The 27,198-nt window shown below is 52.9% G+C and overlaps 2 protein-coding genes across 2 annotated transcripts in view; one reads left to right on the top strand and one right to left on the bottom strand.

The window, feature by feature from the left end:
* Window positions 1-5,643: 5,643 nt before the first annotated feature.
* Window positions 5,644-10,909, bottom strand: RDH8 (retinol dehydrogenase 8). The gene is made up of 6 exons (XM_032628927.1): window positions 10,804-10,909; window positions 8,279-8,437; window positions 7,460-7,639; window positions 6,364-6,457; window positions 5,969-6,152; window positions 5,644-5,859 (listed from the first exon to the last, which is right to left on the bottom strand). Exons 1-6 carry the CDS (start codon window positions 10,904-10,906, stop codon window positions 5,644-5,646), a joined length of 936 nt encoding a protein of 311 aa, XP_032484818.1. The 5' UTR covers window positions 10,907-10,909.
* A 1,620-nt stretch (window positions 10,910-12,529) lies between these two features.
* Window positions 12,530-27,198, top strand: part of COL5A3 (collagen type V alpha 3 chain) — a 38,668-nt gene continuing 23,999 nt past the window's right edge. The window contains exons 1-24 of the mRNA XM_032628853.1: window positions 12,530-12,729; window positions 16,964-17,122; window positions 17,214-17,403; window positions 17,479-17,635; window positions 18,333-18,437; window positions 19,014-19,166; window positions 20,743-20,856; window positions 20,961-21,110; window positions 22,348-22,395; window positions 22,468-22,509; window positions 22,829-22,891; window positions 23,333-23,407; window positions 23,507-23,590; window positions 23,731-23,787; window positions 23,886-23,939; window positions 24,090-24,143; window positions 25,043-25,096; window positions 25,388-25,441; window positions 25,627-25,680; window positions 26,042-26,086; window positions 26,194-26,247; window positions 26,430-26,474; window positions 26,625-26,678; window positions 26,822-26,866. Of these exons, the coding sequence (XP_032484744.1) occupies window positions 12,642-12,729; window positions 16,964-17,122; window positions 17,214-17,403; window positions 17,479-17,635; window positions 18,333-18,437; window positions 19,014-19,166; window positions 20,743-20,856; window positions 20,961-21,110; window positions 22,348-22,395; window positions 22,468-22,509; window positions 22,829-22,891; window positions 23,333-23,407; window positions 23,507-23,590; window positions 23,731-23,787; window positions 23,886-23,939; window positions 24,090-24,143; window positions 25,043-25,096; window positions 25,388-25,441; window positions 25,627-25,680; window positions 26,042-26,086; window positions 26,194-26,247; window positions 26,430-26,474; window positions 26,625-26,678; window positions 26,822-26,866 (1,998 nt within the window). The 5' untranslated portion in view covers window positions 12,530-12,641. The remainder of the gene's footprint in view (window positions 12,730-16,963; window positions 17,123-17,213; window positions 17,404-17,478; window positions 17,636-18,332; window positions 18,438-19,013; window positions 19,167-20,742; window positions 20,857-20,960; window positions 21,111-22,347; window positions 22,396-22,467; window positions 22,510-22,828; window positions 22,892-23,332; window positions 23,408-23,506; window positions 23,591-23,730; window positions 23,788-23,885; window positions 23,940-24,089; window positions 24,144-25,042; window positions 25,097-25,387; window positions 25,442-25,626; window positions 25,681-26,041; window positions 26,087-26,193; window positions 26,248-26,429; window positions 26,475-26,624; window positions 26,679-26,821; window positions 26,867-27,198) is intronic.

Raw genomic sequence — 27,198 nt, 5'->3', positions numbered from 1 at the left:
TTCATAAAAATTACAAATGCTTAGTTTCTTTGGCCAAGTAATCCCATGACAGAAATGCTTGCACATGTGTGAAACGAAGTATAAACACGAGGTTATTCATTGCAGTCATTTCTATCACAGCCAAAGATTGGAGAGAGCCCAAAGATTCATTACTACAGGATCAGTTGCATAAATTATTGTCCATCTACACAGTGGAATATATTGCAGCTGAACCAAAGAATGAGGAAGTCTTTTCGGGCTGATGTGAGAAACTCCTAAGACGTATCACTCAAGGAAAGAACCAAAGTTCACAATTATGTGTATAGTATGTTGCTTTTTGTGAAAAAGTTAAAAAAAGTGAATATTCATGTTTTTCCACTAAAATACTCCATATTTACTTTTAAAGTTGTGATAAAATATACACAACACAAAATTTACCATTTTGACCATTTTTTGTTGTTGTTGTTTGTTTGTTTGTTTTTTTTGCAGTACACGGGCCTCTCACTGTTGTGGCCTCTCCCGTTGCGGAGCACAGGCTCCGGACGCGCAGGCTCAGCGGCCATGGCTCAGGGGCCCAGCCGCTCCGCGGCATGTGGGATCCTCCCGGACCGGGGCACGAACCCGTGTTCCCTGCATCGGCAGGCAGACTCCCAACCACTGCACCACTGGGGAAGCCCTTGACCATTTTTGAGTGTACAGTTCCGTGGCATTAAGTACATTCATATTGTTGTGCCACCATCCCCACCATCCATCTCCAGAGCTCTTTTTATCTTCCCAAACTAAAATTCTGTCCCCATTAAACACTAACTCCCCATTCCCCCTTCCCAGCCTCTTCAAACCACTGTTTTACTTTCTGGTTACGAATTTGCATACTCTAGGTACCTAATATAAATGGAATCACGCAATATATCTGTCCTTTTATATCTGGCTTATATCGGTAGGCATAATGTCTTCAAGGTTCATCCATGTTGTAGCACATATCAGAATTTCCTTCCTATTTAAGGCTGAATACTATTCCTTTGTGTGTATATACCACAGTTTATCCATTCATCAGGGTCTTTTTTCCTTGTATAGTCAGAAAGAAAACCTGGATAAATAACTCATGCAAGTTATAACAGGCAGTGGTGGGGGATCAGGAATTGGGCAGTTGAGGAAAGATGAAGGTAAGAGAATTGTTTAAAAAATATTTCTTCATATATATTTTTTATTTTTAAAAGCACTGTGAGGGCTTCCCTGGTGGCGCAGTGGTTGAGAGTCCGCCTGCCGATGCAGGGCACACGGGTTCGTGCCCTGGTCCCAGAAGGTCCCACATGCCGCAGAGCGGCTGGGCCCGTGAGCCATGGCCACTGAGCCTGCACGTCCGGAGCCTGTGCTCCGCAACGGGAGAGGCCACACAGTGAGAGGCCCGCGTACCGAAAAAAAAAAAAAAAGCACTGTGAATGTTTTACCTCTTTGAAATATATTTTTATATCTATAGGCAGGGAGGAAAATGCAGAAGAGGAGGAGGCTGGTGCAATATTCCAGGCGAGAAATCATGGCGGTTGGAGTAGGTTAGGGGCCAAGAAGGTGTTTTGAAGTGGTTGGTTCTGAATATACTTTTCAGATCAGGTGAACAGGATCTCCTGATAGATTAGCTGTGAGGTGTGAAAGAGAGAAAGTAGAGACGACGCCAAGATTTTTGGCTTGAGCAGCTAGGATGTAACGATGAGGTGGTGGGGGCGTGAGTGTAGAAATAAAGAGTCAAGGGTTAGGTTGTTATTATCACCTTCTGAGCTTTGGCCAATCTCTGCTGGTCACCAGTAGCATCCACCTGGAATTTAATAACAGCATCCCTCCCCACACTGCATTTGTTTTTATAGTTGCCACCTGGATTGATGATGATTCTTCCTTATATGCAACAGAAACTGACTCAGTGCGATTTAAGCTGCAAAGGAATTTCTTGGGTAGATCCTGAGGGCTCACGGAATCACCAGCCTTGGAAGATTGAAAGGCACAAAGTGGCAGCTCAGGGCAGAAGCTAAGATCACAGCTTAAATCATCCCCCTGAAACCAACCAGAGGCTCTGGCTTTGGCTGCCAGCACTGGCAATGCCACGCTCCTGTCCCTTCTGCTACCTCCTCTTCCTGACCCCTTCTGTGGGTGGCCAACTCTCAATTCTAAATCCTGTGCCTCTGCAGAGTGGAATCAGGGTCACATGCTCACCCTCTAGCTGCAAGAGAAGCTGGGAGAGAAGGCCTGGTGTTTTCTTGCACCAAGAGTCTATACGTAGAGGGTTTGGAATACTGTACGCGCCATCTGCAAATACATATCGAGTTCAGCTTCTCTCATGGTGGGTATGATGGCTTTTTCTTCTTGGTAAGGAGATAAATGTGTCTTTTAAAATAAATTATTTCAAGGAATTTTTAAAATACTTTTTCAAATTTAATTTTTATTTTTTATTGGAGTATAGTTGATGTACAATGTTGTGTTAGTTTCAGGTGTATAACAAAGGGATTCAGTTATACATATACATGTAACCATTCCTTTTCAGATACTTTTCCCATATAGGTTATTACAGAATATTGACTAGAGTTCTAAAGGATTTTTTTTTTTTTAAAAACAAGAGAATGCTGGACATAAAATTCAGGACAGTGGAGACCTTTGGGGTGAGGCAGACAGTGAATATCGATAATGTTCTAATGGTAGAGTCTGATGGTGGGCTAGTGTGTATGCATTTTGCTCCTCTGCTCTGTCGTCAGCATCTTGGATGGAAAGAGACAGCACACTCACAGTGGGTAATTTGGGAAGTGATGAAGACAGGAACAATGGTTAAGGGAAGGGTCGGGGGTAAGGAGACGTGCCGCCCTGCTGGCAACCGTGGGGTCCCATCACCATCTTCAGTTGAAAGGGGCAAAAGGAGGGAGTGGTTCTCAGAAACTGGAGCTGGGGCTGAGATAGAGGGATGCTGCGAATCCACAGTGACCTGCATGGAAGGAGCGTGAGGGACAAACACCGTGGCCTTTCCCCTCCCACTGGCAGAACCCAACGTAACCGGAAGCCAAAGGTGGAGGAAATTGATTGATGTAATCCTGGGGTGAGCCTCCTGGGTAAAGACCTCTTGCACATGTGCATTTCATCTATTCTTTTAAAAAATTAATTGAATTTAAAAATTGACACAGGGAACTCTACTCAGTACTCTGTAATGACCTATATGGGAAAAGAGTCTAAAAAAGAGTAGATATATGTATATGTATAACTGATTCACTTTGCTGTACACCTGAAACTAACACAACATTGTAAATCAACTATACTCCAAAAAAATTAATTAAAAAATCAATATTCAGGTCATGTGAAATAAAATTACTGGGATAGACTCCAAAAAAAATAAAAAATAAAAATTGAGATATCATTCATATACCATAAAATTTGCCCTGTTTAAATGCACAATTCAGTGGTTTTTGGTGGATTCATAAACTTGTGCAACCATCACCACTATCTACTTTCATATATTCTTTTTCAGGTATTACAACATTGCTTCAAAAGTCCAGTATGGGATAGGGGAAGGGAGGAGTTGATTTGAAAAACTATTAAATAGCCCCCATTATCTCTGCAATGACTCAAAGAGACCTCTTCTGAGGGTCCCGGGCTCAGTTTCCCTTTTTCTAGAAAAGATCACGAGAGATCCCTAAAGACCAGCATAGACTGAGTTGGACAGCCCCAGACTTGATTCCTACCCCTTCCCCTCTGCCCCTGGCAAATGGGGATGTTCTGAGTGGCTTCATCTCCTAAAACTGCAGAGCAAACATTAATTTAAAAACTTTGCCCAGAGCTTGGCATTCCAAGGTTTGAACACAAACCACAACAAAAACTGCAAGTGAAATGAAACAGTCCAGAGGACTTTCGTTTCAGCACTGTTATTGCTAACCCTGCTTGGTAGAAGATGACATCAGGGGAGTCACCTGCCCGGGGCCACCCGCTGAATGAGAGGAAGAGCCAGCATTTATGCCCAGAGTCCATTCACTACCGAATTTTCAAAAGGAGGGCCAAGAAATTTGGGGACACTGTCTCAGGGGTTCTGATGAGACCCCTATTGGTTTAAATTTTTAAAAATTGGGCTAAAATACACATAACACAAAGTTTACCATCTTCACCATTTTTAAATGTACAGTTCATTTGTGATAAGTACCTTCACGTTGTTGTGTAACTGTCACCACCAGCCACCTCCAAGAACTCTTTATCTTGCAAAATTGAAACTCTGTCCCCATTAAACACTAACTCCCTGTTCCTCCCTGCCCCGGCCCCTGACACCCACCATTCTACTTTGCCTCTATGGATTTGACTCCTCTAGGGACATCATATAAGTGGAATCACACAGTATTTGTCCTTTTTGTGTCTGGCTTCTTTCACTCAGCATAATGTCCTCAAAGTTCATCCATGTTGTAGCAGGTATCAGAATCTCCTTCCTTTTTTTTTTTTTTGCGGTACGCGGGCCTCTCACTGTCGTGGCCTCTCCCGTTGCAGAGCACGGGCTCCGGACGCGCAGGCTCAGCGGCCATGGCTCACGGGCCCAGCCGCTCCACGGCATGTGGGATCTTCCCGGACCGGGGCACGAACCCGTGTCCCCTGCACCGGCAGGTGGACTCTCAACCACTGCGCCACCAGGGAAGCCCAGAATCTCCTTCCTTTTTAAGGCTGAATAAATATTCCATTGTATGGGTGGATCACATTTTGTTTATCCAGTAACCCGTTGATGGACATTTGGGTTGCTTCCACCTTTTGCCTATTGTGGACAAGGCTGCTCTGAACATGGGTATACAAATATCTCTTCAAGACCCTGTTTTCAATTCTTTCAGGTAATACCCAGGAATGGAATTGCTGAGTCATATGATAAATCTATTTTGCTGTTTGAGGAACTGCCATACTGTTTTCCATAGTGGCGGTACCATTTTACATTCTCACCAACAGGGCACAGGGTTCCAATTTCTCTACATTCTTGTGAACACTTGATAGCTTCTGGGCAATTTTTTTTTTGATGTAACCATGCTAATAGGTGTGAGATAGACCCTATTGCTTTTTAATTTTTTATTTAGATGTAAGAAATTGAACTTTATTAAATACAGTGATTGCTAGTGGTTACAAATATATATTTTGTGAAAAAATATACATACATTGCTGGTGTATGCACAAACGCATTTTACTGATGGAGTATGTGACCAGAAAAGTCTGGAGACCCCTTAGTGAAACCAACTTTGGCTGTGTGTATAGGCGGGGAGGAGGGATGGTGATGTTTGGATCATCCCAGAATCCACAGACCGAAGATAGCAAAGTCCAGAGGTTGACTGAGGCAGTCTGTCTCATCCTTCAGGGTCCAGCAACAATGCCCCCTCCTCCAGGAAGCCTCCCTTGCCTTCCCAGACACAACTCCAGCTCTCTGATCTGGGCTCCTCAGCCCAGGGTTCCAGAGTCCCAGGGTCCCCTCTGTCTGCCCCAGCCCTGACCGCAGAGGGGTCTGTGTCTAGAGGCTGAGGGCTCTCTGGGGTCCCAGCAATGCCCAGGCACAGAATGGGTCAAGCAGAGTTTGTTGAATGAATGAATGAATGAGTGGATAGTCTGTATGGCCTGAGATGGATGTGAACCAAAGAGGCTTGGCTGTTCAGGGGTGAGGAGGGTTGGGTGAGGCCCTGCTCACCGGGGCCACACTGGGGTACGGAAGCAGCTGCAGGCCAGACATCGAAGGCCAAGGTTGAGGAGGCGTGGCCAGCGGAAGAGCAGGCGATGGGAGGTTTGCACATACAGGCTGCCGGAGGGGTCCATGGCTTTGAGGGCGGTCAGTGGAGTGTAGCGGGCGTTGGTCTGTCTGCGCAAGGGTGGTCTGGCTGAGCCGATGACCTTGACAATTACCTGCGGGGTAGAGCCCTGAGCTTTGGGACCCAAGGAGAGGGGGTTTCTGTAGGGAGGGACCCCCTCACATACCTGAGCCATGTCCTGGGGCTCTGGGCCCCCCACTCACCTTGGCCACATCCTGTGGGCTCTGTCCCACAGAGTGAAAGAGCTCCCTGGAGGCCGGGAGGTACAAATCCCGAAAGTAGCTCAGGGTGTCAGCGTCAGTGCCTGGGAACTCGGCTGTGGAAACCTGCTCCAGGAGCTTCCCTTCAAATTCGGTGGCCACCGGGCCCGGCTCCACCAGGGAGATGCTGGGAACAGGGGTAGGGGGAGAAGGTCTTGAGCCCCAACACACTCGCTGCCCCATTTTGCCCATTACTGCCCGTCTTTCCTCTTCACCCCCCTGCTTCTCCCATCATTGTTTCATGCCTCCTTGCTCCCCCACCTCCTCGCTACTCCCCTTCCCTTGTCTGTCCCATCACTGCCTTCATTCCCCTGTCACTGTCCAAGTGCCCGCCTCACAAGATGTTGAACTGAAGCAGCTGGACAGCCAGACTCTCGAAGAATCCCTCCATGGCGAACTTGGAGGCCGCGTAGACTTCATTGAACACGACACCTGAGAGGATTACAGGAAGGTGGGCTCTTTGGGGGTCTGGGTGATGGGCTTTGTAGGTCCAGAGGGATGGGGTCTTGGGAGACAGAGCAAAGAGGATTTAAGGATCAGAGCATATCTGGGGCCAACCTGATGGGTGTATGTGATGGGAGCATATGGGGTCAGGATGAGGTTGTCTTGGGGTGCCAGGTCCCATCTCTTCCTGGCAGTGTTCCATCCACCCTCAGCCCAGGGAACTCTCCTATTTCCCTCTATCCTCTAAACCCTTGGGCCACTTGGGCATGGGATGCCCAGGGTCCCCAAGGGCAAGCACCATTCACCAGGGTCTTTACTGGTCCCTGTTGAGCAGTGAATGTGTCCCCCTCCCTTCCAAGATCAGGAGATTCAGCTGGAAGAGAGGCTGAAGGGATGGGGCTGAGTACATGCAGCTTTTCCATGACAGGGTAACAAGTAGAGTGGATTCCTTAGGGGACTGCTGGGGAGGGGGGCAGATCCGAGGAAATTTCCAGGGAAAGGAAGGGAGTCTAGAGAGGTTCAAGGAGGAAGGGCCCGGGAGAAAGAATGGCAAGTAGATGGCCTCCATAGTAGGCCCATAGCAGACATCATTAGTCGATCTCTGCTCTTTTTCCTGCAGAACCGCAGAGTCCCAAATCCAGACATCTCTGGAGCCTGGTGGGAGGTGTTTGGCAAGAAGGAGCCTCAGGAGGAGTGCTGATGGTTCCTTTGAGTTTTGTGGGATGGTTGGAAGAAATTTTTGGAGGTTTCCAGAAGTGGGGTTGAAAATGGATGTGGATGGCCTTTGGCAGCATCTATACCACCCCTGTCTACTCCTGTACCATGGTAGACATAGTTAATCTATCCCAGAACTTTTTCCTTCTGAGCTGCAGAATGCTTCTCAATGAAGGCATATTTAGGGAATATGAGCTAAAACCTAGTTGCCATCCTTCCAGCAGGGGGAGGGTCAGACGCTGGGAGGATTCCCAGGGGTGCATCCCCAGGGCTCACCTTGCAGCCCCATGACACTGCTGACCACCACGATGTGGCCCTGTCGTCTCCTCTTCATGCCAGGAAGTACAGCTTTGACCAGACGGACGGCCCCGAAAAAGTTGGTATCAAAGACGTTCTGCATGGCAGCTAGGCTGAGCCCCTCCAAGGGCCCCACCAGGCCCACTCCAGCATTATTCACTAAGGGGGTAGGGCTGAGGGTTATTTTGAAGTCCCCCAACCCTTCTAGTGTCACTCCCCCAGGGACACTCCCTAAATTATCCCACCCCTCCCCCACTCCAATTTCAGGGCTAGTCCAAGGTATCTTGGGCGGACAAATGTGTAGCATTGATAATCTTTAAATATAGTTCAGCATTTGTTATAGGGGACTCTGAGCCCTGGGTGGGGAAGAGGGCTGCTAGGGACAGCCTCTACTTTAATGCATGAGCAATTCAGCTCTGACCCCAAATTGCATCAAAACAGCCACACCCTCCTTAGAAGACCGTTTAGGGACCATGAGTTGCTTCTTCATCATGCTCCTTTCCCACAATGACTCATCAAATTAGTTTTCCCAACCACATATGGTTTTCTCCATATGTAAGAATTTCTATTTGATAAAATCCACCCTATCCCCAGGTCTCAGTATATTTCTTATATCGCTAATAAACTGAATGGTATCCTGGGCTCTTAGCCAGCTGATCTACCCCTTCTCTCCAGGGTCAGAGGTTATTAGGGAAACAAGAGAGTTAGTGCCCAGACACTGGAAAGAACTTGCTGTGATAAGGATCTATGTTTAGGCCAGGGAGGGGGCGAGTGACCCCAGGGGATGCTCAGACTCACCCAGAACGTCCACTTCTCCCTGGATGCAGCTGAGACACTGGGCCACTGACTCATCACTGCACACGTCCAGCTGGGCCACGGTGAGGGTCTGACCCAGAGCCTCCCCAGCAGCTGCCTCCAGTGTCCCCTTCTTTCCCAGGTCTCTCATGGTGGCCACCACTGGGGACAGAGAACAGAGTTGGAGCAGGCACTAGGTTCCTTTACCCTGTGTGTGGACTTACATGTTCCTGTGATATTTTGCATGAGTAGTCACAGAGGAATGGAGACCCACAGATTTATACACCTACATTTGCCATACAACCACAAATGCATACTTGTGTACAGTTATTTGTATATACTTCCATCCATCCATCCACTCATCTAGCAAACATTTATTGAGCATCTACTACACCCTATGCACTATTCTAGGTGCTGAGGCTATTGCATGAAATAAGATAAAGTCCCTGCCTTCACAGAATTCGAAACCAGTAGGTAATACAATAAAATAAATACAGAACAGATGGCTTGAGAAAAGAAATGCATGCACACCTAAAGTCAACATATGTGCAAATATGCACATGCAAGTATGAATAGCCCCATTTACATCATCAACGCAGGTTCCAATTTATTGAACACCTACTATATGCCAGATAATATGCTAAACACATTTATAAACACTAACTCTAATCCTTACAAGAATCCTATGATCAGGTCATTGACTTATTTTCCAAAGATGGCCTCAACATCTTTTATCACACATGCTGTTCTAGAACCTAGCTGCTCACCCCTCAGCCCATGAAATCTGATTCCTCTCCCCTTGAATCTTGTGGCTAGCTGGGAATCAATAGACGATGGTAAAAGTAACCCTGTGTGGCTTTTGAGATTAGGATGGAAAAGATGTTGCAGTTTCTGCTTTGCTTGCTGGAGTACTCACTCTTGTATGCTTCAGCCACCCTGTAGCAGCCCAGCTGTCCTGAGGCCACCATGCTGGGAGGAAGCCCAAGCTTAGCCCAGATAGAAAGACCACATGTTCCAGTCTCCTCTGTGAGCCTTTGACCCTGAGCCCGAAGCGCCCAGCTGAGCCCTTCCAAATTCATAACCCTTGTAAACCGTGAGACACAGATGATTGCAGCTGTTTTACGCCATACATTTTGGCATACAGCTGTGTACGCCATACACCCCATGCATTTTGGGGTGACTTGCTTTGAGCGATAGTAATCAGAACATGTAGGCCATATTATTATCCCCATTAACACACTGAGGTTCAACACAGTGAGGTTTCTTGCCTGCTCCAACCTCTAGCAGGTGTGAGAACTGAGATTTCAACCTGGGTTCGTCTGAGTGCCTGTACCCATGTTTGCACCCGCCCCCCCCCCAACGCCTGCACCCACCCTCACACACACATTTGCATGTTGTCTGTGAGCCCATGTAATTCGCAGGCGCTGCACACATGAATGGGACCACATGCATCTACATATGGTGACAAGCATGGGCCCGGGGGCTGGGCTACCTGAGTTCAGATCCAGACTCTGCCAAGTTCCAGCTTGGGCAAGGACATTTGGCAGTCGGTGCCTCAGTTTCCTCATTTCTAAGATGGGGCAAATGACAGTGTCCACCTTATCGGGGTGGTGTGGGGATTAAATGACTTTCTAATATGCAAAACACTTAGATGGAAGCCTGGCACATTGCAAACAGTCAATAAAAATCATCCTTCAGCAGTGTTAGACACTCATCTGCCAGCCCACAGGGACACACACTGCACAATTCCCTCTCTGTACACTGACACCCAAAGCTGTGCATGTCTCTAAGACAGAGGGTAGAGGGCGGGGAGAAGCAACTCTGCCAACTGGGGCAATGCCCTCACCCCTCCATCCTCCTCTTAAGTAGTGGCCCTTTGCTTACTTCGACTCCAGTGTGCGCTGGGTCAGAGGTTCCCATGGGTGGGGTGAAGATTGGGGCTATTGATCCCAGAGTGGCAGGGGGCCGAGTCTCTAGACCTAGAGCCCCCTCCTCCTTAAACCCTCAAGGTCAGGGTCACTTAAGAGGCTTATCTTGGAGGCTTAATCTGAGGATGAGTGGGGGTGGGGACTCTTAGGGAATGACTAAGTGAAACCTCAGAGGAGCCCTCTCCAACCAGCCCTTCTAAAAATAAATATCACCCACACCCACCCCACTGGCTTTATTTTGCCTCTGACCACTTATCTGCACTAGCCACTTAATACGATATAAAATCTGTTTATTGTTTGTTCTCCCTCACCTCCCCCACTACATCACTACCTAGAACAGAGATTTTTGTCTATTCTGTTCGCAGCTGTGTTTCTAGCACCTAGAATCCGGCACCCAATGGGCGCATTAGAGATATTCTTTGGATGAGGGGATGATTCACAGGCGGAGGTGGGAAGGGGCCCTCCGTGTGTCCTGGGTCCTCCCCAAGCTCCCAAATGCAGTCGAAGTCATGGACTAGTGGAACTAGTGCTGGGAGAGCTAAGGGTCTTGGGAAGCCGTGCCCACTCCTGTCCTTCCCAGCCTCACCCTGGTCCCCTTACCCTGGTAGCGCTGCCTGGGGTCACGAGCCAGCTGCACGGCGAGCTCCAGGCCAATTCCCGAGGAACATCCTGAGATCAGTACAGTCCGGGGTGCGTCGGCCATGTTGATCCCTTTCTGGACGCGTGACCTCTGCTGGCCGGCACCTGACTCCCGCCACCCATCCTCTGCTCATCTGCCCCTCCTGAGCGCACCCCACCTGCAGGATGAATGGGCCCTGGGAGCCCTCAATTATGAACTGACTTTGGGCAGGCAGCTGGGGGGAATCCCTTCACTTCAATATAGTGCCTTCCTTTTATCGGTCAAAAATGTCCTCTCGCTGCTACACTCAAAACTGGGGGCTTTTGTTACGATGATAAATTATCCAGGGCTGGGGGCAGTTTCAGGCAGTGTGGGGAATAAGTGGAGGTGTTCTCTTGCTGTCTCTACTCTGGGCAAAGAATCTGTGATTGGAGAGAGGTGACCGAGAGTGTGGTCCCAGAAGGGTCCGTTCAAGGAGAATGGGCAGAAACGTCAGAAGGTACGATTAGACTATAGGAAGAACTTCCCAGCAGACCAAGGCAGGGCAGGAACTGTATGAGCGTTTTTGCCAGAAAAGTCTTAGTCTCTGATGTCCCTGGAGAGAAAAGAGGAGCAGCTTGGGGAGATTCCCTCTCCTCCCCCCCTTTCTCAGGGCCCCCCTCCCCCTCAGGCCAGATGGGGCCCCACCCCCTCCTCCCTAAGGACACAGAGTCTCTTTGTCTGAGGAGCCAGAGGCTGGGAGGGAGACACTGCCGGCTTCTCCCTCTTGGCCTCGGGGTGGGGGAAGTGGGCAGTTCAGGGCCTTGGATATGCCCCTTGGGTTCTTCCCTGCGGAAGCTCCTTCAGATCCAGCATGTCTGTGCTTGTTCAATGGCACAGACAGCTCCACCTGACCTGACCCACTGGGGCCTCCTCACATGGAGGCGGGGACGTCCCAGTGGGGTGAGGGGGGGGTTCCGCCTCACCCCAGGAATGGCAGGGGTCCACCGCTCCCTGTGGCAGTGTCCTGGTTAGGGTAGGGCCATACTCCCTGATTTAATGGGCCATGTGTGAGAATGGAGCTGGGACATCCATCTGGGGCCTGAGTCAGGGAGAAGAGGGCTAGGGATGGAGGTGGGAGCCTTTATTTGAAGATTAAGAGTTTGGGGGAAAGAAAGAACTGTGAGAACTGTGTCTTGGAATCTGTGGTGAGGGTTTGGGGGTGGGGCTAAGGACCCCATTTTGGAATCTGGGGTGGAGTTTGAGGCTGCGTGAAGATCCCTTATTTAGGGACCTGCAGGGAAAGTATGGAGTGAGGTCGGTACCTCTTATTGTGGGACCAGGCAGGTGGGTGAGATTTTGACATCAGAATTTGGGGGACTGGCTGAGACAGAAAGGATCTGGTATAAAGCTGTACCCCCTAATTCCAGGGCCTGGATGGAGGCTGAAGGTTAGGAGGCCTGTTAGGAGAAAAGGGTTTGGGCTAAGGCTGGGACCCCGGATTCTAAGGGTGGGTGGGAGTGACCCTCCTCCGACCCTGTGGGGTGAGGCAAGAAGGGCCCAGCTCCCGGCCCACGGCTCCACCCCTAGCTGGGCAATCAGAGCTCAGCACAAACTTTCCCAATTCCACCCACCAGCTGTCAGCTACCCACCCCCCCCTTCCGCGAGCTCCGCCTGGCCCGGAGCTGGAGCGCAGGGCGAGGCCAGGGCGGGGTCTCGGGCAGTCTCCTGTGGATCCCGAGTGGAGCCGGCCGCCGCGAGATTGCCCCGAGCCCGTGGAGTCGCCGCTCCCCGCAGCCGCCCAGGCTGGTCCCCCGCCTTGAGTGTGGGTCCCGTGGGAATGGGGAATCGCCGGGGCCTGGGCCAGCCGCGGGCCGGCCTCTGCCTGCTCCTGGTGTCTCTGCAGCTTCTCCCCCGGACGCAGGCCGGTGAGCCGGGAGGGAGAAAATAGGACCCGGAGTGCAGGATCCATCGAGGCCCCCAAAGACGGCGTGGAGTCGGGAGTCGGGGGCGTGCATGGGGGTCGTGCACGTTGCGCGTGGCTACGGTGTGGTGTTGGGGGGCGAGTGTCTGACTCTGGGCGGTTTGTGAGTGTGACAGCTTGGTGGGGGGGGGGTCGGAGAAAAGTGTGACCCTGTTTCCTGGTGGGTGCGTGGCAATGAATGCCATTTGGAGTGAAACTGTGTGTCCTGGGTGTGGGAGATGACGATGATGGTACACCTGGGTGATGGGGTATAGCCCCTGGGCGAGTATGTGATTGAGTTGTGGGTAGGGGAGTGTGTGTCTGTGTGGGGGGCTGATTTTGAGAATAACCGTGTGTGTGTTATGCGTGTGATTGTGTGTCTCTGGGTGACCCTCTGAGGACTGTGGTTGTGGTTTGGGAGGCTAAATACTTGCCCATGAGGATGAGTCTCAGGGGGATGGGGGATGGTGAGCGGGGACTAGTAGGGAAGAGGGTTGATCTGGCATTCAGAGCTCCCTTTGCGTCTCACCAGATAGCTTCACCTTATTCCCCCTCTTTCTCCTCTGCCCCTAATTAGCGCGCGCCCACCTCCTTTCCCCCACATCTTTGCCCCCTTCCCCCCTCCCCGTACTCCCCTGAGCCGGGATCAGCACCATGGACAGGGCCTCGGGAGGGCCTTGGTGAGGGGCGAGGCGGGGCGGGGCGTGGGGCGGGGCGGGGCGGGGCGCGGGGCGCGGGGCAGAGCACGGGCGGGGGCGGGGGGAGTGGAGGTTGCTCCCCCAAGCTGAGCGAGCCTCGGGTGTTTGTTCTGAGGAATTTCTCAGGGGCCCCCCCAGGGGTCCCGGGGGCCGCCGGACGGGTGAGTCAGCGCTGACGCACGCCCAGCTGCGCGAATCTGGCTGGGCGCCGCGCCCCTCCCCCCAGGGTTCTGGGTCGGGGGCGCCCCGGGGTTCGGGAAAGTCGTGGTCCCTCAAGTGGTGATTGAGGGGGGCTTCCCTGGTCTGAGATACCCCAGGTCAGGCCCTCCCCGTAATCCCTCCCTAAGGTGAACTCAGGACCCCAACACACCCACCCCCACTTTCTCACTTTCTCCTTTTCTCTGCAGTCCAGAGAGGTGTGTGTTTACGTGGATAATCCCAAAGTGGCCCATGTCCCACTCCCACGGTCACACATCCACACAGTCGTGCGATCTCAGGCGTGCACTCAGAATAGAAGGCCCCTGGGACACGAAGAACGTTAAACACCTGGGGCCCACGCCAAGGCAGCCCCATCAGCCGCCCGTCCCATGGTCACAGTTTTTGTCACCCACCTACACTTTCAAACTCTCACACATGCTTCCACTGGCATCCATACAACGTAGTCGATGTTCTCAACCAGTCACCCACTCGCTGACTTGGCCACACTCTCACATATAACCACACTCCTCCATCTGGAGTCTGAGCTATTACTATCACAGACTCCCGTGCATCACCTGCAGGACCTCGAGCTCACTGCCAGGACCCCAGGACAAGTCAAAGGACTGCACCTAATCCCTCCATCATAGGCCAAACACTCACAGACATCGACACGCCACAAAGCACACGCTCAGCTAGTCCCTGGTCCGTACAGAGTCACACACGTGCTCGCACAGTCTCATGCATGTACACAATCGCGCGTGTACCTATTTGCACAGACACTCACACCTAGGCTCTCCTACTCATCTGAGAGGGTCCCAGCCATGTCCCAGCCCGGTCCCTGCCTGCCTTCTTCCACGTCCTAGACCCCCACCTAGCCTCTCCCTGGGGTCCTGACCAGCACAGGGGAGAATCTGTGGGGGAAGGGCAAGCCAGTTACTTGACAGACTGCCGCCCCCTGGCCCTGCAGGCAGAACTCAATGCCTCTTGTGTGTCTCCTTGTCACAAAGCCAGCCATGGAAAGAAAGGGCAGTTGGTTTCTGAAAGGTCATTACAGAAGGAACACAGATTGAAGCAGGAGACATTTGGGTTAGATGCTGGGAAAGACTTTTAAAATATTAACGAGCAGTTGGTCAAGGAGAGACCCCTTCCCAGTGCATAGAAAGTGGAGTCTGGGTGAAAGGAGAGCCTGGGAGAGCCACAATGGGGGGAATCACGGACCTCAGCCCTCCCCTGGGCCCCCGCCCGGAGACGGGGCAGCTGGGATGATCATTCCACGGGAGAATGACCCTTGTGGTCAGCAGAGCCTGGGAGCCCAGATTTTAGCCCCAGGGGGCTGTAACCCAAATACCTCTTAATAACAACCCAGCCACAGAACAGGCAATTAGAGATGGGGCCGGTGGAGGCAGCAGGGTTAGGGGAGAGAGAGAAAGAGAGAGATGGAGGGAGTAATCCACACACAGAGATATATAGAGGCACAGAGATAGAGGTATGCAGAGAGAAACAGATGTGAGACCGAGGGAAATACCAATAGGCAGAGACAGAGAGCTAGAGAGTGAGGGAGAGCTGGGAAGTAAGAGAGGGAGGGAGAGAGAAAGACTGATTCAGAGTTGGACACAGAAAGTGGGACAGAGAGAAGGCAGGGAGGGGGAGAGAAGAAAAAGAGAGGAGAACAAGGTTGGGGGCAAGAGAGAGCTGAGGTTGGAACAGGGCTCTGGAGAGTCTGAAGACAGAGGGGTCTGACCCAGGAGGAGCTGGGATGGGGGGGCCCTCATCCAAACCCCTGTCTCCCCCAAGTCTGGCCCCCTACCCTGGATCCCAATGGTGAGATCAGTAGAGCCGCCCCTGGGGTGAGGTCATGGCAGAATCCGGCTCCTGCCAAGAGGCTGGGTCAGGGGGTCAGTGGGACAGTCTGCTGTGGGGAGGGGAGATCAGGCAGGAGTTTGGGGCTCAGGGGAAGACCCCGCCCACCCTTGCCCAAGCCATGTGGTTCCACTTAGCACTGGCCAGGCTGCACCGGGTGGGGCTGGTAGGACAGCCTGGGTTAGGATCTCACTGGACCAGTCCCTTCCTTTGCTGGGATGAGAGGGAGAGGGTCAGAGGGAGGAGGTCAGGAGGTTATCAGAGAGAGGTGATCAGAGGATAAGGTCAGAGGGGGTGATAAAGTGGGGAGGTCCACAGGTCAGATGGAAGAAACTGGGATAGGAAGAGGGAAGAGGTCAGGTGGTAGTCAGAGGGAGGTGGTCAGGGTCAGGCAAAGGAAGGTCAGAGGGGGTGGCCAGGAGAAATCAGCGGGGATCAGGGAAAGAATGGTCAGAGGGAGGAGGTCACGAGTGATGAAGGTCAAGGAGGAGGTCAGAGGGAGGAGGTCATGGGTGATGGTGGTCGAGGAGGAGGTCAGAGGGAGGAGGTCACGAGTGATGAAGGTTAAGGAGGAGGTCACGAGTGATGAAGGTCAAGGAGGAGGTCAGAGGGAGGAGGTCACGAGTGATGAAGGTCAAGGAGGAGGTCAGAGGGAGGAGGTCATGGGTGATGGTGGTCGAGGAGGAGGTCAGAGGGAGGAGGTCATGGGTGATGGTGGTCGAGGAGGAGGTCAGAGAGAGGAGGTCACGAGTGATGAAGGTCAAGGAGGAGGTCAGAGGGAGGAGGTCACGAGTGATGAAGGTCAAGGAGGAGGTCAGAGGGAGGAGGTCATGGGTGATGGTGGTCGAGGAGGAGGTCAGAGGGAGGAGGTCACGAGTGATGAAGGTTAAGGAGGAGGTCACGAGTGATGAAGGTCAAGGAGGAGGTCAGAGGGAGGAGGTCACGAGTGATGAAGGTCAAGGAGGAGGTCAGAGGGAGGAGGTCACGAGCGATGAAGGTCGAGGAGGAGGTCAGAGGGAGGCGAGCCCAGGGAAGAGGTGGGGAGAACACACCCAAGGAGCCCCTCCTCTCTAAGCGGGTTTCCCCTGGCAAGGGGGGCTTCAGGTCTGGGAAGCAGCCCCAGGGAGCTGGTGCGGGGGAGTGTGGAGAGGGGGACAGTTTGGCTCTGGGGCTCAGGCCAGGAAGCTTTGATTCATCCCAGAACTAGGTCAGCTTTTTTTTTTTCTCACCGAAAACCAAGGGAAAAAAACAGGAGTCAACAGGCTGATGAAGCTGGAACAGCTGTGGAGTGGTGAGGGGGGTATGCGTCCCAGGCCTGCTCCTTCCCCCGACCCACAAACATAGCGGGGCGGGGGGGGGGCTGAGTCCCCCAAACCCGAGCCACTCACGCAGAGTGCTGGGCTCATTGTAACTGCCCCGCACCCTGGCTTCTTTCCGTAGCAGACCCTGTGGATGTGCTGAAGGCCCTGGGCGTGCGGGGGGGCCAGGCTGGGCTCCCCGAGGGTCCCGGCCTCTGCCCCCAGAGGGTCCCACGGGGCGACCGGGCATTCGGGGTGGGCAAGGCCAGCACGCTCGGTGTCCCCACGTGGGAGCTCTTTCAAGGTGAGTCAGGGTGAGAGGGGCTGTGGTTCATCGTGGGAGCATGGGTCACAGTCGGGCCATCTGAGCTGCCCCTTTTCCTCTGCCCTCCCAGCCGAGCACTTTCCCGAGAGCTTCTCCGTGCTGGTCACTCTGCGTGGCCGGCCAGCCAACCAGTCTGTCCTTCTATCCGTCTACAATGAGGCCGGTGTCCGGCAGCTGGGCCTGGCATTGGGGCCGGCTCTGGACCTCCTAGGTGACTCCTTCAGCCCCCTTCCCCAGCAGGTCAACCTCACGGATGGCAGGTGAATATGGGGAAGGTGGGAGTCCCAGGAGAGGTGAGATGAGAGCACGCCCCCACTGAGACTGTCCCCTTGCAGGTGGCACCGTGTGGCGGTCAGTGTGGATGGTGGAATGGTGACCCTGGTGGCTGACTGTGAACCTCAGCCCCCCGTATTGAGCCAGGGACCTCAATTCATCAGCACAGCTGGACTTACTGTGCTGGGGACCCAGGACCTCGGGGAGGAGACTTTTGAGGTAGCGCTTCAGTGATGGGGGAAACTGAGGCAGGAGGCAGGAGGGAGATTTGTCCACAGCCTGAATCTGGAGAAGAGAACGGAGAAGGGAACTATCCAGCTTTGACTTAGCGCCAGGAAGCTGAGGAAGGGAGCGCCAGGCATCACGGTGCATCTTTGTGGCCTGTGCCTGTGAGACTGTAAAGCCATGAACTGATCATTTGTGATGGTGCATACTTGGCTTATGGTGGAAGGATAAGGTTGTGATGTGTGACGGCGCTGCTGGTTGTGATGGAGTGTGATGCCAGCGAGGCATGGAGTCGTGTGGCTCTGGGACAGATGTGTTTTCGATGTGGTGATTGTTACGTGTGTCATGACAGTCCAGGGACCTCATCATCTTGCTTCCCTCCTTATCCCCAGTACCTTGAAGGGCACCTGGCACACAGTAGGTGTCACCATGTGCCGCGAGTGAAGGAACAATTGTGCCTCTGATGGGACAGAGGTTGTGGGGTGTGGCTTGTGGTTGTGGTTTGGTGTCACCCTGATAGAATCTTCCTCCTCTCAGTTTTTTGGGGCAGAGGGACTTCTGGGGCTATGGTGGGCCTTCCTCCTCCCTATACTTAGCCTGCTTTGGGTGGAAAAACACCAGACCTTGATGCTTGGAATGGGGGTCGGAGTCAGCCTGCAGACCCCTTCCCGGACCCCCACTCTCTCCCCAGGGAGATATTCAGGAGCTGCTGATAAGCTCAGATCCTCAGGCTGCCTTCCGAGCCTGTGAGCAGTACCTTCCTGGCTGCGACGACCTGGATCCTGTAGCCACAGGGGTGAGTAAGGGGCTTGTCCTGAGGTCGCTGGCTGAGTCACCCCTGGCTCCAGGTCTCAGGAATGAATGAATTCTGAGCCCTACCCAGGGGGCTGAGTGACCGCTGCCCTTAAACTGTTCTTAGGCATGAATGACCTTGACTTCAGGTCACATAACTGACCCTTGGCCCCTCATCATATGATTTACCTTGACCCCAGGTCCCAGGGCTGAGTGAGCCCTGGCTTTAAAAGATAGGACCAGGGCTTCCCTGGTGGCGCAGCGGTTGAGAGTCCACCTGCCGATGCAGTGGACACGGGTTCGTGCCCTGGTCTGGGAAGATCCCACATGCCGCGGAGTGGCTGGTCCCGTGAGCCATGGCCGCTGAGCCTGCGTGTCCGGAGCCTGTGCTCCGCGACGGGAGAGGCCACAACAGTGAGAGGCCCGCATACCGCCAAAAATAAATAAATAAATAAAATTTAAAATATAAAATAAAATAAAAGATAGGACCAATGGACCATGTGCCAGCATGACCCCAGGTGATCTGAGTGACGGGGCCTCCACTCAGGGAATCTGGACCCGACTGGAGTCCTCTTCCCAGGTACCCCAGGGGGAGCCAGAAACCCCTCCCCGTCGGCGGAAGGGGAAGGGAAAAGGGAAGAAAAAAGGGCGAGGTCGTAAGGGGAAGGGCAGGAAGAAGAAGAACAAGGAAGTTTTGGCCCTGAGCCCACCTCCTGTCTCCCTGGAGAACCAGGTAAGGGGTCTGCGGTATCTCCCCTCTGTTCTTTGGCCGCCCTGCTTCTGGCCTCTGATCCCCACTGACCCCTTGTGCCTCATCCAAGGTCTCTGCCTCTTGTCTCCAATAACCGACCTTTGACTTCTCTCAGCTGACTGATCACTTGTCGGGGGGGTCTGGTCCTGTCTTAGGTGCTCTTTCATATCTCCCTCCCAACTTCCAGTTCTGTGGGGGGACTAGAGAGAGGGAGCACACCCAGTCGAGTACCTTATGATTAGGGGGCTCTTGATGAGGGCTACTGTTTAAGGGGAGCCACTAGCTGGGGTGAATGATGGGTTCGTTAGTTAGTGTGTCATTGTTTGGGGTTGACTGGTTGGGGTCATGGGTGAGGGTTATTCATTGGGGGTCGCTAGCTGGGGGGACACTATTTGGCCTCCCTGATGGAGATTGCTGGTTGGGGGGATCATTGTAGAGAGATACTGACTGAGGTTGATGTTCGGGGGTTTCCTAGTTGGAGGTCACTGTTAGAGGTCATTGATGGAGGCCGCTGTTGGTGTTATTGGGGTCTGTAGTTTAGGGTTAATGGTGTGGGGCTCATTGCCAAGGATCACTAGTTGGGCAAGTCCCCAGTGAGGGACCACTGATTAGAAAGCACTAGTGGAATCACCAGCTGGGGTCACTAGCTGGGAGAGTGCCTTTCAGGGGATCATGGATGAGATAGTTTGGGAGTCCCTGATGGGTAATTAGTTGGGAAGTCATTGATGGGTCACTGGTTATAGGAATAACTGGTGGGAGGCCAATGATTCGGGTTATTAGTAGGTGTGTATGGGTCATTGGTTAGGTCCCTTAGTGGGGATCACTTGTCATGGGTCATTAATTGGGGGTCATTAATGGGTCACTGGCTGTAGGAATAATTGGGGGCCATTAATTGGGGGTCACTGGGTAGGTGTCCCTGGTGTGGGCCACTGGTCGGAGTCCTTGGTTGGAGGGTCACTGGTTGCACTACATCGGCTCGCCACATCAGTGGGGAGAAAGAGGGTTATCACTTCAGCCTAGAACAGAGACACCAGGAGTAGCCTACCCTTTCTCAGCCCCTTCCTTAACCTTCACCTGGGCCCCCATCACCTGCTGTGCGCCCTTAACCCAGTTCCTCTGCAGCTGTCCAGGCCAGGAGGACCTCCCACTCCTTCTCTGACTGCAGCCTGGCTGGCTGACAGACTGCTGAGATCTGCCTTGAGAGAGGACATATGGGATAGGCTTCCGGGAGTCTGGCCCTGAGTGGTGGACATTGACCCTGACCCCTGGGCTTTGGAGCCAGCCCCGCTCTGCGTTCCAGGCCTTCCAGACCTGCCAGCCCTGCCCCTCCTCCACACACAAGGGCTCTCCCTGCTGGCTGTCCTTGTCCAGCCAGCACACCTTCGCCTGCACTGGCCAGCACCCTGCCCCATACCCCTCTGATTTTTTTGGGGAATCCTCCTCTGTCCTCCTCCCTAGACTGGGTGCTCTGGGAGAGAGAGTCTGTCTCCTCCTTTGTCTCCCTTTTGTCTTGATTGTCCTGACCCCAGACCTGGTACCTTCTCTGTCCTTCCTCCAGACCTCCACTGACATCCCCAAGACAGAGACACCAGCTCCAACTCTGCCTCCGACTCCCACGCCTTTGGTCATCACCACGACTGTGGCCATTGGCAGCAACGTCACCGTCCTAGAGGTTGTGGGAAGTGGACGAGGCTGGAGGGGAAGGTCCTGGGACAGTGGTGGTGGCAGACAATGAAGAGGCCAGGGGTAATCTTTGGTCTGTCCCAATGTCCTCAGGAGAGCTTGGACCCTGACAATGGAACTGAACTGGGGACCGTGGAGACGGAGTTAGCCAGAGAAGAAGAAGAAGAAGAAGGTGGTCCCACCATGGGCCCCCACTTCCGGGCAGCAGAACAGTCATGGAGGACTGAGTTGCAGATCTTTCCTGTGCGTCTGGGTGGCTGGGTTAGCTGCAGGGGGAGGGACTCCTACCTGGAGCCACACATAGCTGCATTCTCTTTTTTGCTTTCTTTTTATCTTGCCTAGAACGCCTTCCCACCACCCCAGTGCAGCTGACAAATATTTATCTACAGATACTACGCTAATGTGACAGGCATTGTGCTAGTGAATGGCTCTGTGGGTAGGGTGATTCATCTGGTTTTTAGCCTAAGCACGATGAGAAGCCACTTGAGATGGAATACCATCTGACTTGGGAGTTTTCAAAGCTCTCTCTAGCTGCTGAACAGCATATGGACTGTAGGGGGAGCCAGAGGGGCAGCAGGGAAACCAGTAGTCTATGCAAAACAGAGTGGTGACCTGGATGAGGGTGGTGGCTGTAGTGGTGGTGGTGGGGATGGAGAAAAGTTGGACAGATTGGGGACATGCCCCATTTTGCTCTCGCTGCTGTATGTGGAGAACAATTCAAAAATGACCGGGTAGATGTGCGGTGGCACCACTGAGTGGGATGGGGAAGCCTGACGGAGGAGCAGGTGGAAAAGTGTCAAGGATCTCACTTTGGATGTGCTAAACGGGCAACCCTTGTTGGATTGTCAATGCGAGTGATTGGTTAGAAAATTCTGGAGTTCAAGGAAGATGGTCTAGCCTGGAGATAAAGACTTGGAGCTCATCAGCGGAGAGATGCTATCTTCAGCCAAGGGATGAGATTGCCTAGGAGCATAAGGCAGACAGAGAAGGTGTCTAGGTTCTAGCTTTGGTGTTGGACAGGGGAGAAGGTGAATAATTCTAACCGTCTTACTCTGAGTGCCTGTTATGTGCTAAGCATTGTTTTAGCTTCTTTATCTTCCCGTGGGATATATACAGTCGGCATTCGCCCACACACTATGCAGGTGAGGCCATAGGAGTTGAATAAGTTGCCCAACATCGCTCAACTTTTGAGAGGCAGCTCCAGGATTAGGACTCCACAGTATGCCCCAGGGTTCATGTTCCTTACCTTGCTGCAGCATGGCCAGCTTGAAACTGGAGGATGAGCTGCTCAAAACGTACTGGTTGAAGAAAGGACAGCAGAGACAGCTCAGAGGGTGGACTTTGTGCACGCATGCGTGCCTCTGTGTGTGTGTGTGTGTGTGTGTGTGTGTGTGTGTGATGAGTGGGAGGTAAGTTAGCTGAGAGTTCTATGTCTGAGTTCCAGGGCTCACACCTCTTCTCTTTCCATCCCCTGCCCCAGGGCGCTGGGGAGAAGGGAGAAAAAGGAGAACCGGCGGTGATTGAACAGGTGAGGGGCTTGGGGCTGGAGGACGTGGCGGGGTCTGTGCTAGAATGGGGGTCACACTTATTTCTACCCCAGGGACAGCAGTTTGAAGGACTTCCAGGAGGCCCAGGACCCCAAGTGAGTCATGGCTGCATTCCCCTCTTCTTGTCTTTTACTTCCAGTTGGGGTATTTGATCCTCTGGGGTGGGGAGTTGGGGTGTAATGTTGCCAGGTCATTTGAAGACGATTGGATATTTGAGGCTCAAAAGATGAGTAAAAATAGGGGTTGAGGTGTAAAGTTGGGGGTTTATATGTGTCAGTATAGTATTGAGGGGCCAGGGGTGGCTCGGTGATGGGGTAGGAAGGCCAGCATGGGGTCAGTGTCAGTGGTGGTTTGGAAGTCAGCCTGGCTCAGACTTTGCATTTGTCATGACCTCTGTTCCTCTGTCCCCAACAGGGGGTGGTTGGCCCCTCAGGTCCTCCTGGCCCGCCAGGATTCCCTGGGGACCCTGGTCTACCGGTAAGAGACTTCCTCTGGGGTGTAAACGCCTGGGAAAGTGAGGTTTCCAGTTGGCAGCATGGCTGCGACTGGAGCTGGCTCTGACCCCTCCGCTTCATCCTCCGCCCCATCTGGGAATTATCATTCTGTCTCCTCTTGTGTCTCTGGGAGGGGGCGCTATCCCCTGCCTTTCTCCTTCTGTCTCTATCCCTGAGTGTCTTTCATCTCTGTCTTTCTCCCTATGTCTCTGTGCCCGTTTCCTCGTCTCTCCTTTGTCTGTCTCTTTCTGTTGTTGTCTCTTCCACTTTTTATGACTCTTTCTCCTTCCCTCCATTTCTCTTTTTCTCACCTTCTGTCTCTCCTCTCTCTCTCTCTCCCTGCCTCCATCTTTCTCTGTCTCTCCCTCCTTGCCTCTCTCCATCTCTCTACCTCCATCCCTCTCTGTCTCTGTCCCTCTCTCAGGGCCCCGCTGGCCTCCCAGGACTCCCTGGCATTGATGGGATCCGGGGTCTGCCAGGCACCGTGATCATGATACCGGTAAGAGGGAGATAGGGCGGCACAGCCTTGGGGAGTAGAATCCTGACCAAGGAGGGGGGCCTCTCCTGGAGGCTCCCCTCACTACTAGTTGCCCCCTAGTTCCAGTTTGCAAGAGGCTCCCTCAAAGGACCCCCAGTCTCCTTCCAGCAGGCCCAGGCTCAGGCACTCCTGCAACAGGCTCAGGTGAGTGGAGGATAATTGGGAGATTGTCAGGGGGTGATGGGAGGGCACTGAGAGAATGACAGAGATGGGAGATGGTGAATAGTCAGGAGACAGGTGTATATTTAACTTCTGATGATGGCTTTGTTCCCCTGTATCTTCAGCTCTCTATGAAAGGCCCCCCTGGCCTGGTGGGGCTCACTGGGCGCCCAGGCCCCGTGGTGAGTAAGAAGGCTGTGTGGAGTGGGGAGTACATCAGTGGAGATGACTCTCACTCAAACTCCCTCTAAATGCATTACCTTATCTTTCTTCCTCCAAGGGCCTCCCTGGGTATCCAGGTCTGAAAGGGGAGATGGGAGAAATTGGGCCACAGGTGAGATTGGTGGGGGTGGGGACAGGGTTTATGGGAAGGGTCTTCTCACAGGGCTACAGGATAAAGTGCTAGCTGGGGAAAATGGCAAAGCGGCTGGGGTTACCCTTGCAATTACTGACATTTTTCTTCCTCCTTTCCTTTCTCTTCCAGGGTCCCCGAGGACTTCAGGGACCTCATGGACCCCCTGGCAGACAGGGAAAGATGGTGAGTGACTCCTAGGTCCTCAGGTCATCCCTTCTTCATGTCCCAACACCCAACAGGAGCCTCAGCTCTGTGCTCCCAGGGTCTGCTGGTGTCATTGGTGGGATAAGAGCACTGAGGACAGGGAATGACAGTACACTGAGGGTGTGACAGAGGAATCTGGCCAGGTCCCCGAGTCTGGGAGGACTTGCAGAGGAATGATGCTTGAACTGAGATCTGAGGTATAACCAGGGAAAAAGGAGAGGAAGGGCATTCCAAGTAGAAAGAACAGCACATGCAAAAGAAAAGACTGGCACACTGGGGGAAATGATGAACAGGATAATTCCAGATATATTTTTTTAAATTTATTTTTTGGCTGTGTTGTGTCTTTGTTGCTGTGTGCAGGCTTTTCTCTAGTTGCGGTGAGCAGGGGCTACTCTTTGTTGCCGTGTGCGGCCTTCTCATTGTAGTGGCTTCTCTTGTTGTGGAGCACAGGTTCTAGGTGTGTGGGCTTCAGTAGTTGCAGCACACGGGCTCAGTAGTTGTGGCACATGGGCTTCGTTGCTTCGCGGCAGGTGGGATCTTCCCGGACCGGGGCACGAACCCGTGTCCCCTGCATCGGCAGGCGGACTCTCAACCACTGCGCCACCAGGGAAGCCCCTCCAGATCGTTTCAAAGTGCCATGAGGAACACACAGCAGGGAAATTAATGGAGCCTGAACATGAGTGTTCTTAATTTTTGTGATGCTGGTAACTTGACCTAGAGAAAGGGCACTAGAGCTAAAGAATAATGGATGGGTTTGAGATATATTTAAGAGGTTAAATTGGTACATATAGAAGCCCCCAGCATAAGACACTGCATGAGGAAGGTGCTTGATACATGGTAGTAGATATCTTGATGATGTCACCTGCCCCCCGCCATAGGGCCGCCCTGGAGCAGATGGGGCTCGAGGCCTCCCAGGGGACACAGGACCTAAGGTAGGTGATGGGGCCAGGCCTGGGACTTGGAGGGACTGTCAGGGTAGAGGATTCAAAGCTCAGCTGGCGTTTCTTTCTTTCTTTTCTCTTCCAATTTATTTTAATTAATTTATTTAAAAATATTTATTATTTATTTATTTATTTTGGCTGTGCCAGGTCTTAGTTGCGGCATGCGTGTGGGATCTAGTTCCCCGACCAGGGATCGAACCCGGGCCCCCCTGCATTGGGAGCACGGAGTCTTTCCCACTGGACCCCCCAGGGAAGTCTCTCAGCTGATGTTTCTTTGTGCAGGGTGATCAGGGCTTTGATGGCTTGCCAGGGCTGCCTGGAGAGAAGGGCCAGAGGGTGAGTGTGTGAGACCCCTCCCCCATATCCAAGCCCCCTCCCAATGTTCATAACACCCTCCCCACCCCCAATATCAGAGCCTCCGTTCCTGGGTCTGAGTCCTCACCCCTAATACCCCATCTCCTTTCCTGGGGGCTGGTCTCCACTTGTTGACTCTGAACTGCACTCTGTGTTCCCCACTCCAGGGTGACTTTGGTCATGTGGGGCAACCTGGCCCCCCAGGAGAGGATGGTGAGAAGGTAAGTTTGGAAGAGAGTTAGGGGGTGGTTTGGAAGCTAGAAAGCCAGAACAGGAGGAGTAGAGCATTCAGGAACCTGGGGGAGGGGTGAAGGTCTGCACTGGAGAGTCAGGAGACCCCAGGGGGGCTCAAAGAGACAGGCTGAGAATTGTGGGGTTAGGACTAGAGTTAAGAGGTTAAACCCAGGATTGCAGGTCCAGGATTGGGGTCAGGGGCCTGAATCAAATCACATATACGCAGTTGGCTGGATCCTGCCACACACTCTGACTCTGAGATTCCCTGGAAGGGGCTGCCGATATGAGAGAAGGTGATTCTCTGAGGGTTATACCTCCCCCCTCCCCAAGTCATATGCTTTCCCACAGGGAGCAGAGGGACCTCCGGGGCCCACCGGCCAGGCTGGGGAGCCGGTGAGTATCAGGGACCCCTGGGCCCCTTGCCTGGCACAGGGGAGGGAGTCAGGACTCATAGAACTTCAGAGCAGTGATGCTGGAATAACGTTCCTACCTCCTTGCAGGGCCCCCGAGGACTGATTGGCCCTAGAGGATCCCCTGGCCCCTTGGGACGCCCGGTGAGAATGTTGCTGTCTCTCTACATCCTGTTTGTCTTTTTCTCACCTTTATCTCCTCTGCATGTCCATTTCTGTTGCCTGGATTCTCTGTCCACTCACCTTTTCACCTGTGCCTCTCAGTGTCTCAAACGCAGGCTCCTGTACATGGGGCTGCCCTGGTCTCACACCCTCTCCTCCCCCAGGGTGTAGCTGGAAGTGACGGTGCTCCAGGTGCCAAAGGAAATGTGGTATGTGTTCTGATCCCTGATGCGTTCTGACACTCTGACCCTAGGACCACCCATATCCTTGTCCACTCCCATGATCCCCCATTTCAACTTCCCTGACACCTCAACACCATAATCCCTTGCAGCTTCACAGAACCCTCACTTTCTCCCCAGGGTCCTCCAGGAGAACCAGGCCCCCCAGGACAGCAGGGAAATCCCGGGTCCCAGGTTTGAGCTATCTTTCCTGACAGAGGGGGCGGGTTGTCGTGGTGCTCAGCTGAGGTCATAGACCACTCCTGGCTTCCCCAGCCTCTGTACTTGCTGCTGCTTTCTCATGCTTTCCTTCTCCCCTTTTTAAAAAATATTTCCAGGGAATCCCCGGCCCCCAGGGACCCATTGGCACTCCTGGGGAGAAGGTGAGTGACGACTCTCCCTCCCTTCCCTCTCCTCCCCCAACATCTTTTCCCTTCAACTCTGCCTGCAGGAAAATCTTCCCACCAGGGCCCCTTTGTAAGCCCTGGATAATGACAAATTGCAGCATTCCCTAAATAAGCTCAGAGTTACCAAATGTCATTGCTGGGGAGGGGTTGATGGCCAGAAACAGAACTGCACCAAGGCTAGATCAGACGGGGATATTGTCAGGAGAGAGGGGAACCCTCAGAAGCCAATCATAGAAAATATTACCAAGGCTCAGGGGCCAGGAAATCCATTTGTCTCGGGTCTTGTGGTGTCATCTTTCTTCCTCTGC

This window comes from Phocoena sinus, chromosome 3 (assembly GCF_008692025.1).
Source record: "Phocoena sinus isolate mPhoSin1 chromosome 3, mPhoSin1.pri, whole genome shotgun sequence".
NCBI lineage: Eukaryota > Metazoa > Chordata > Mammalia > Artiodactyla > Phocoenidae > Phocoena > Phocoena sinus.
Note: the sequence above shows the minus strand (reverse complement) of the source record. Positions and strands in the feature narration are given on the sequence as shown.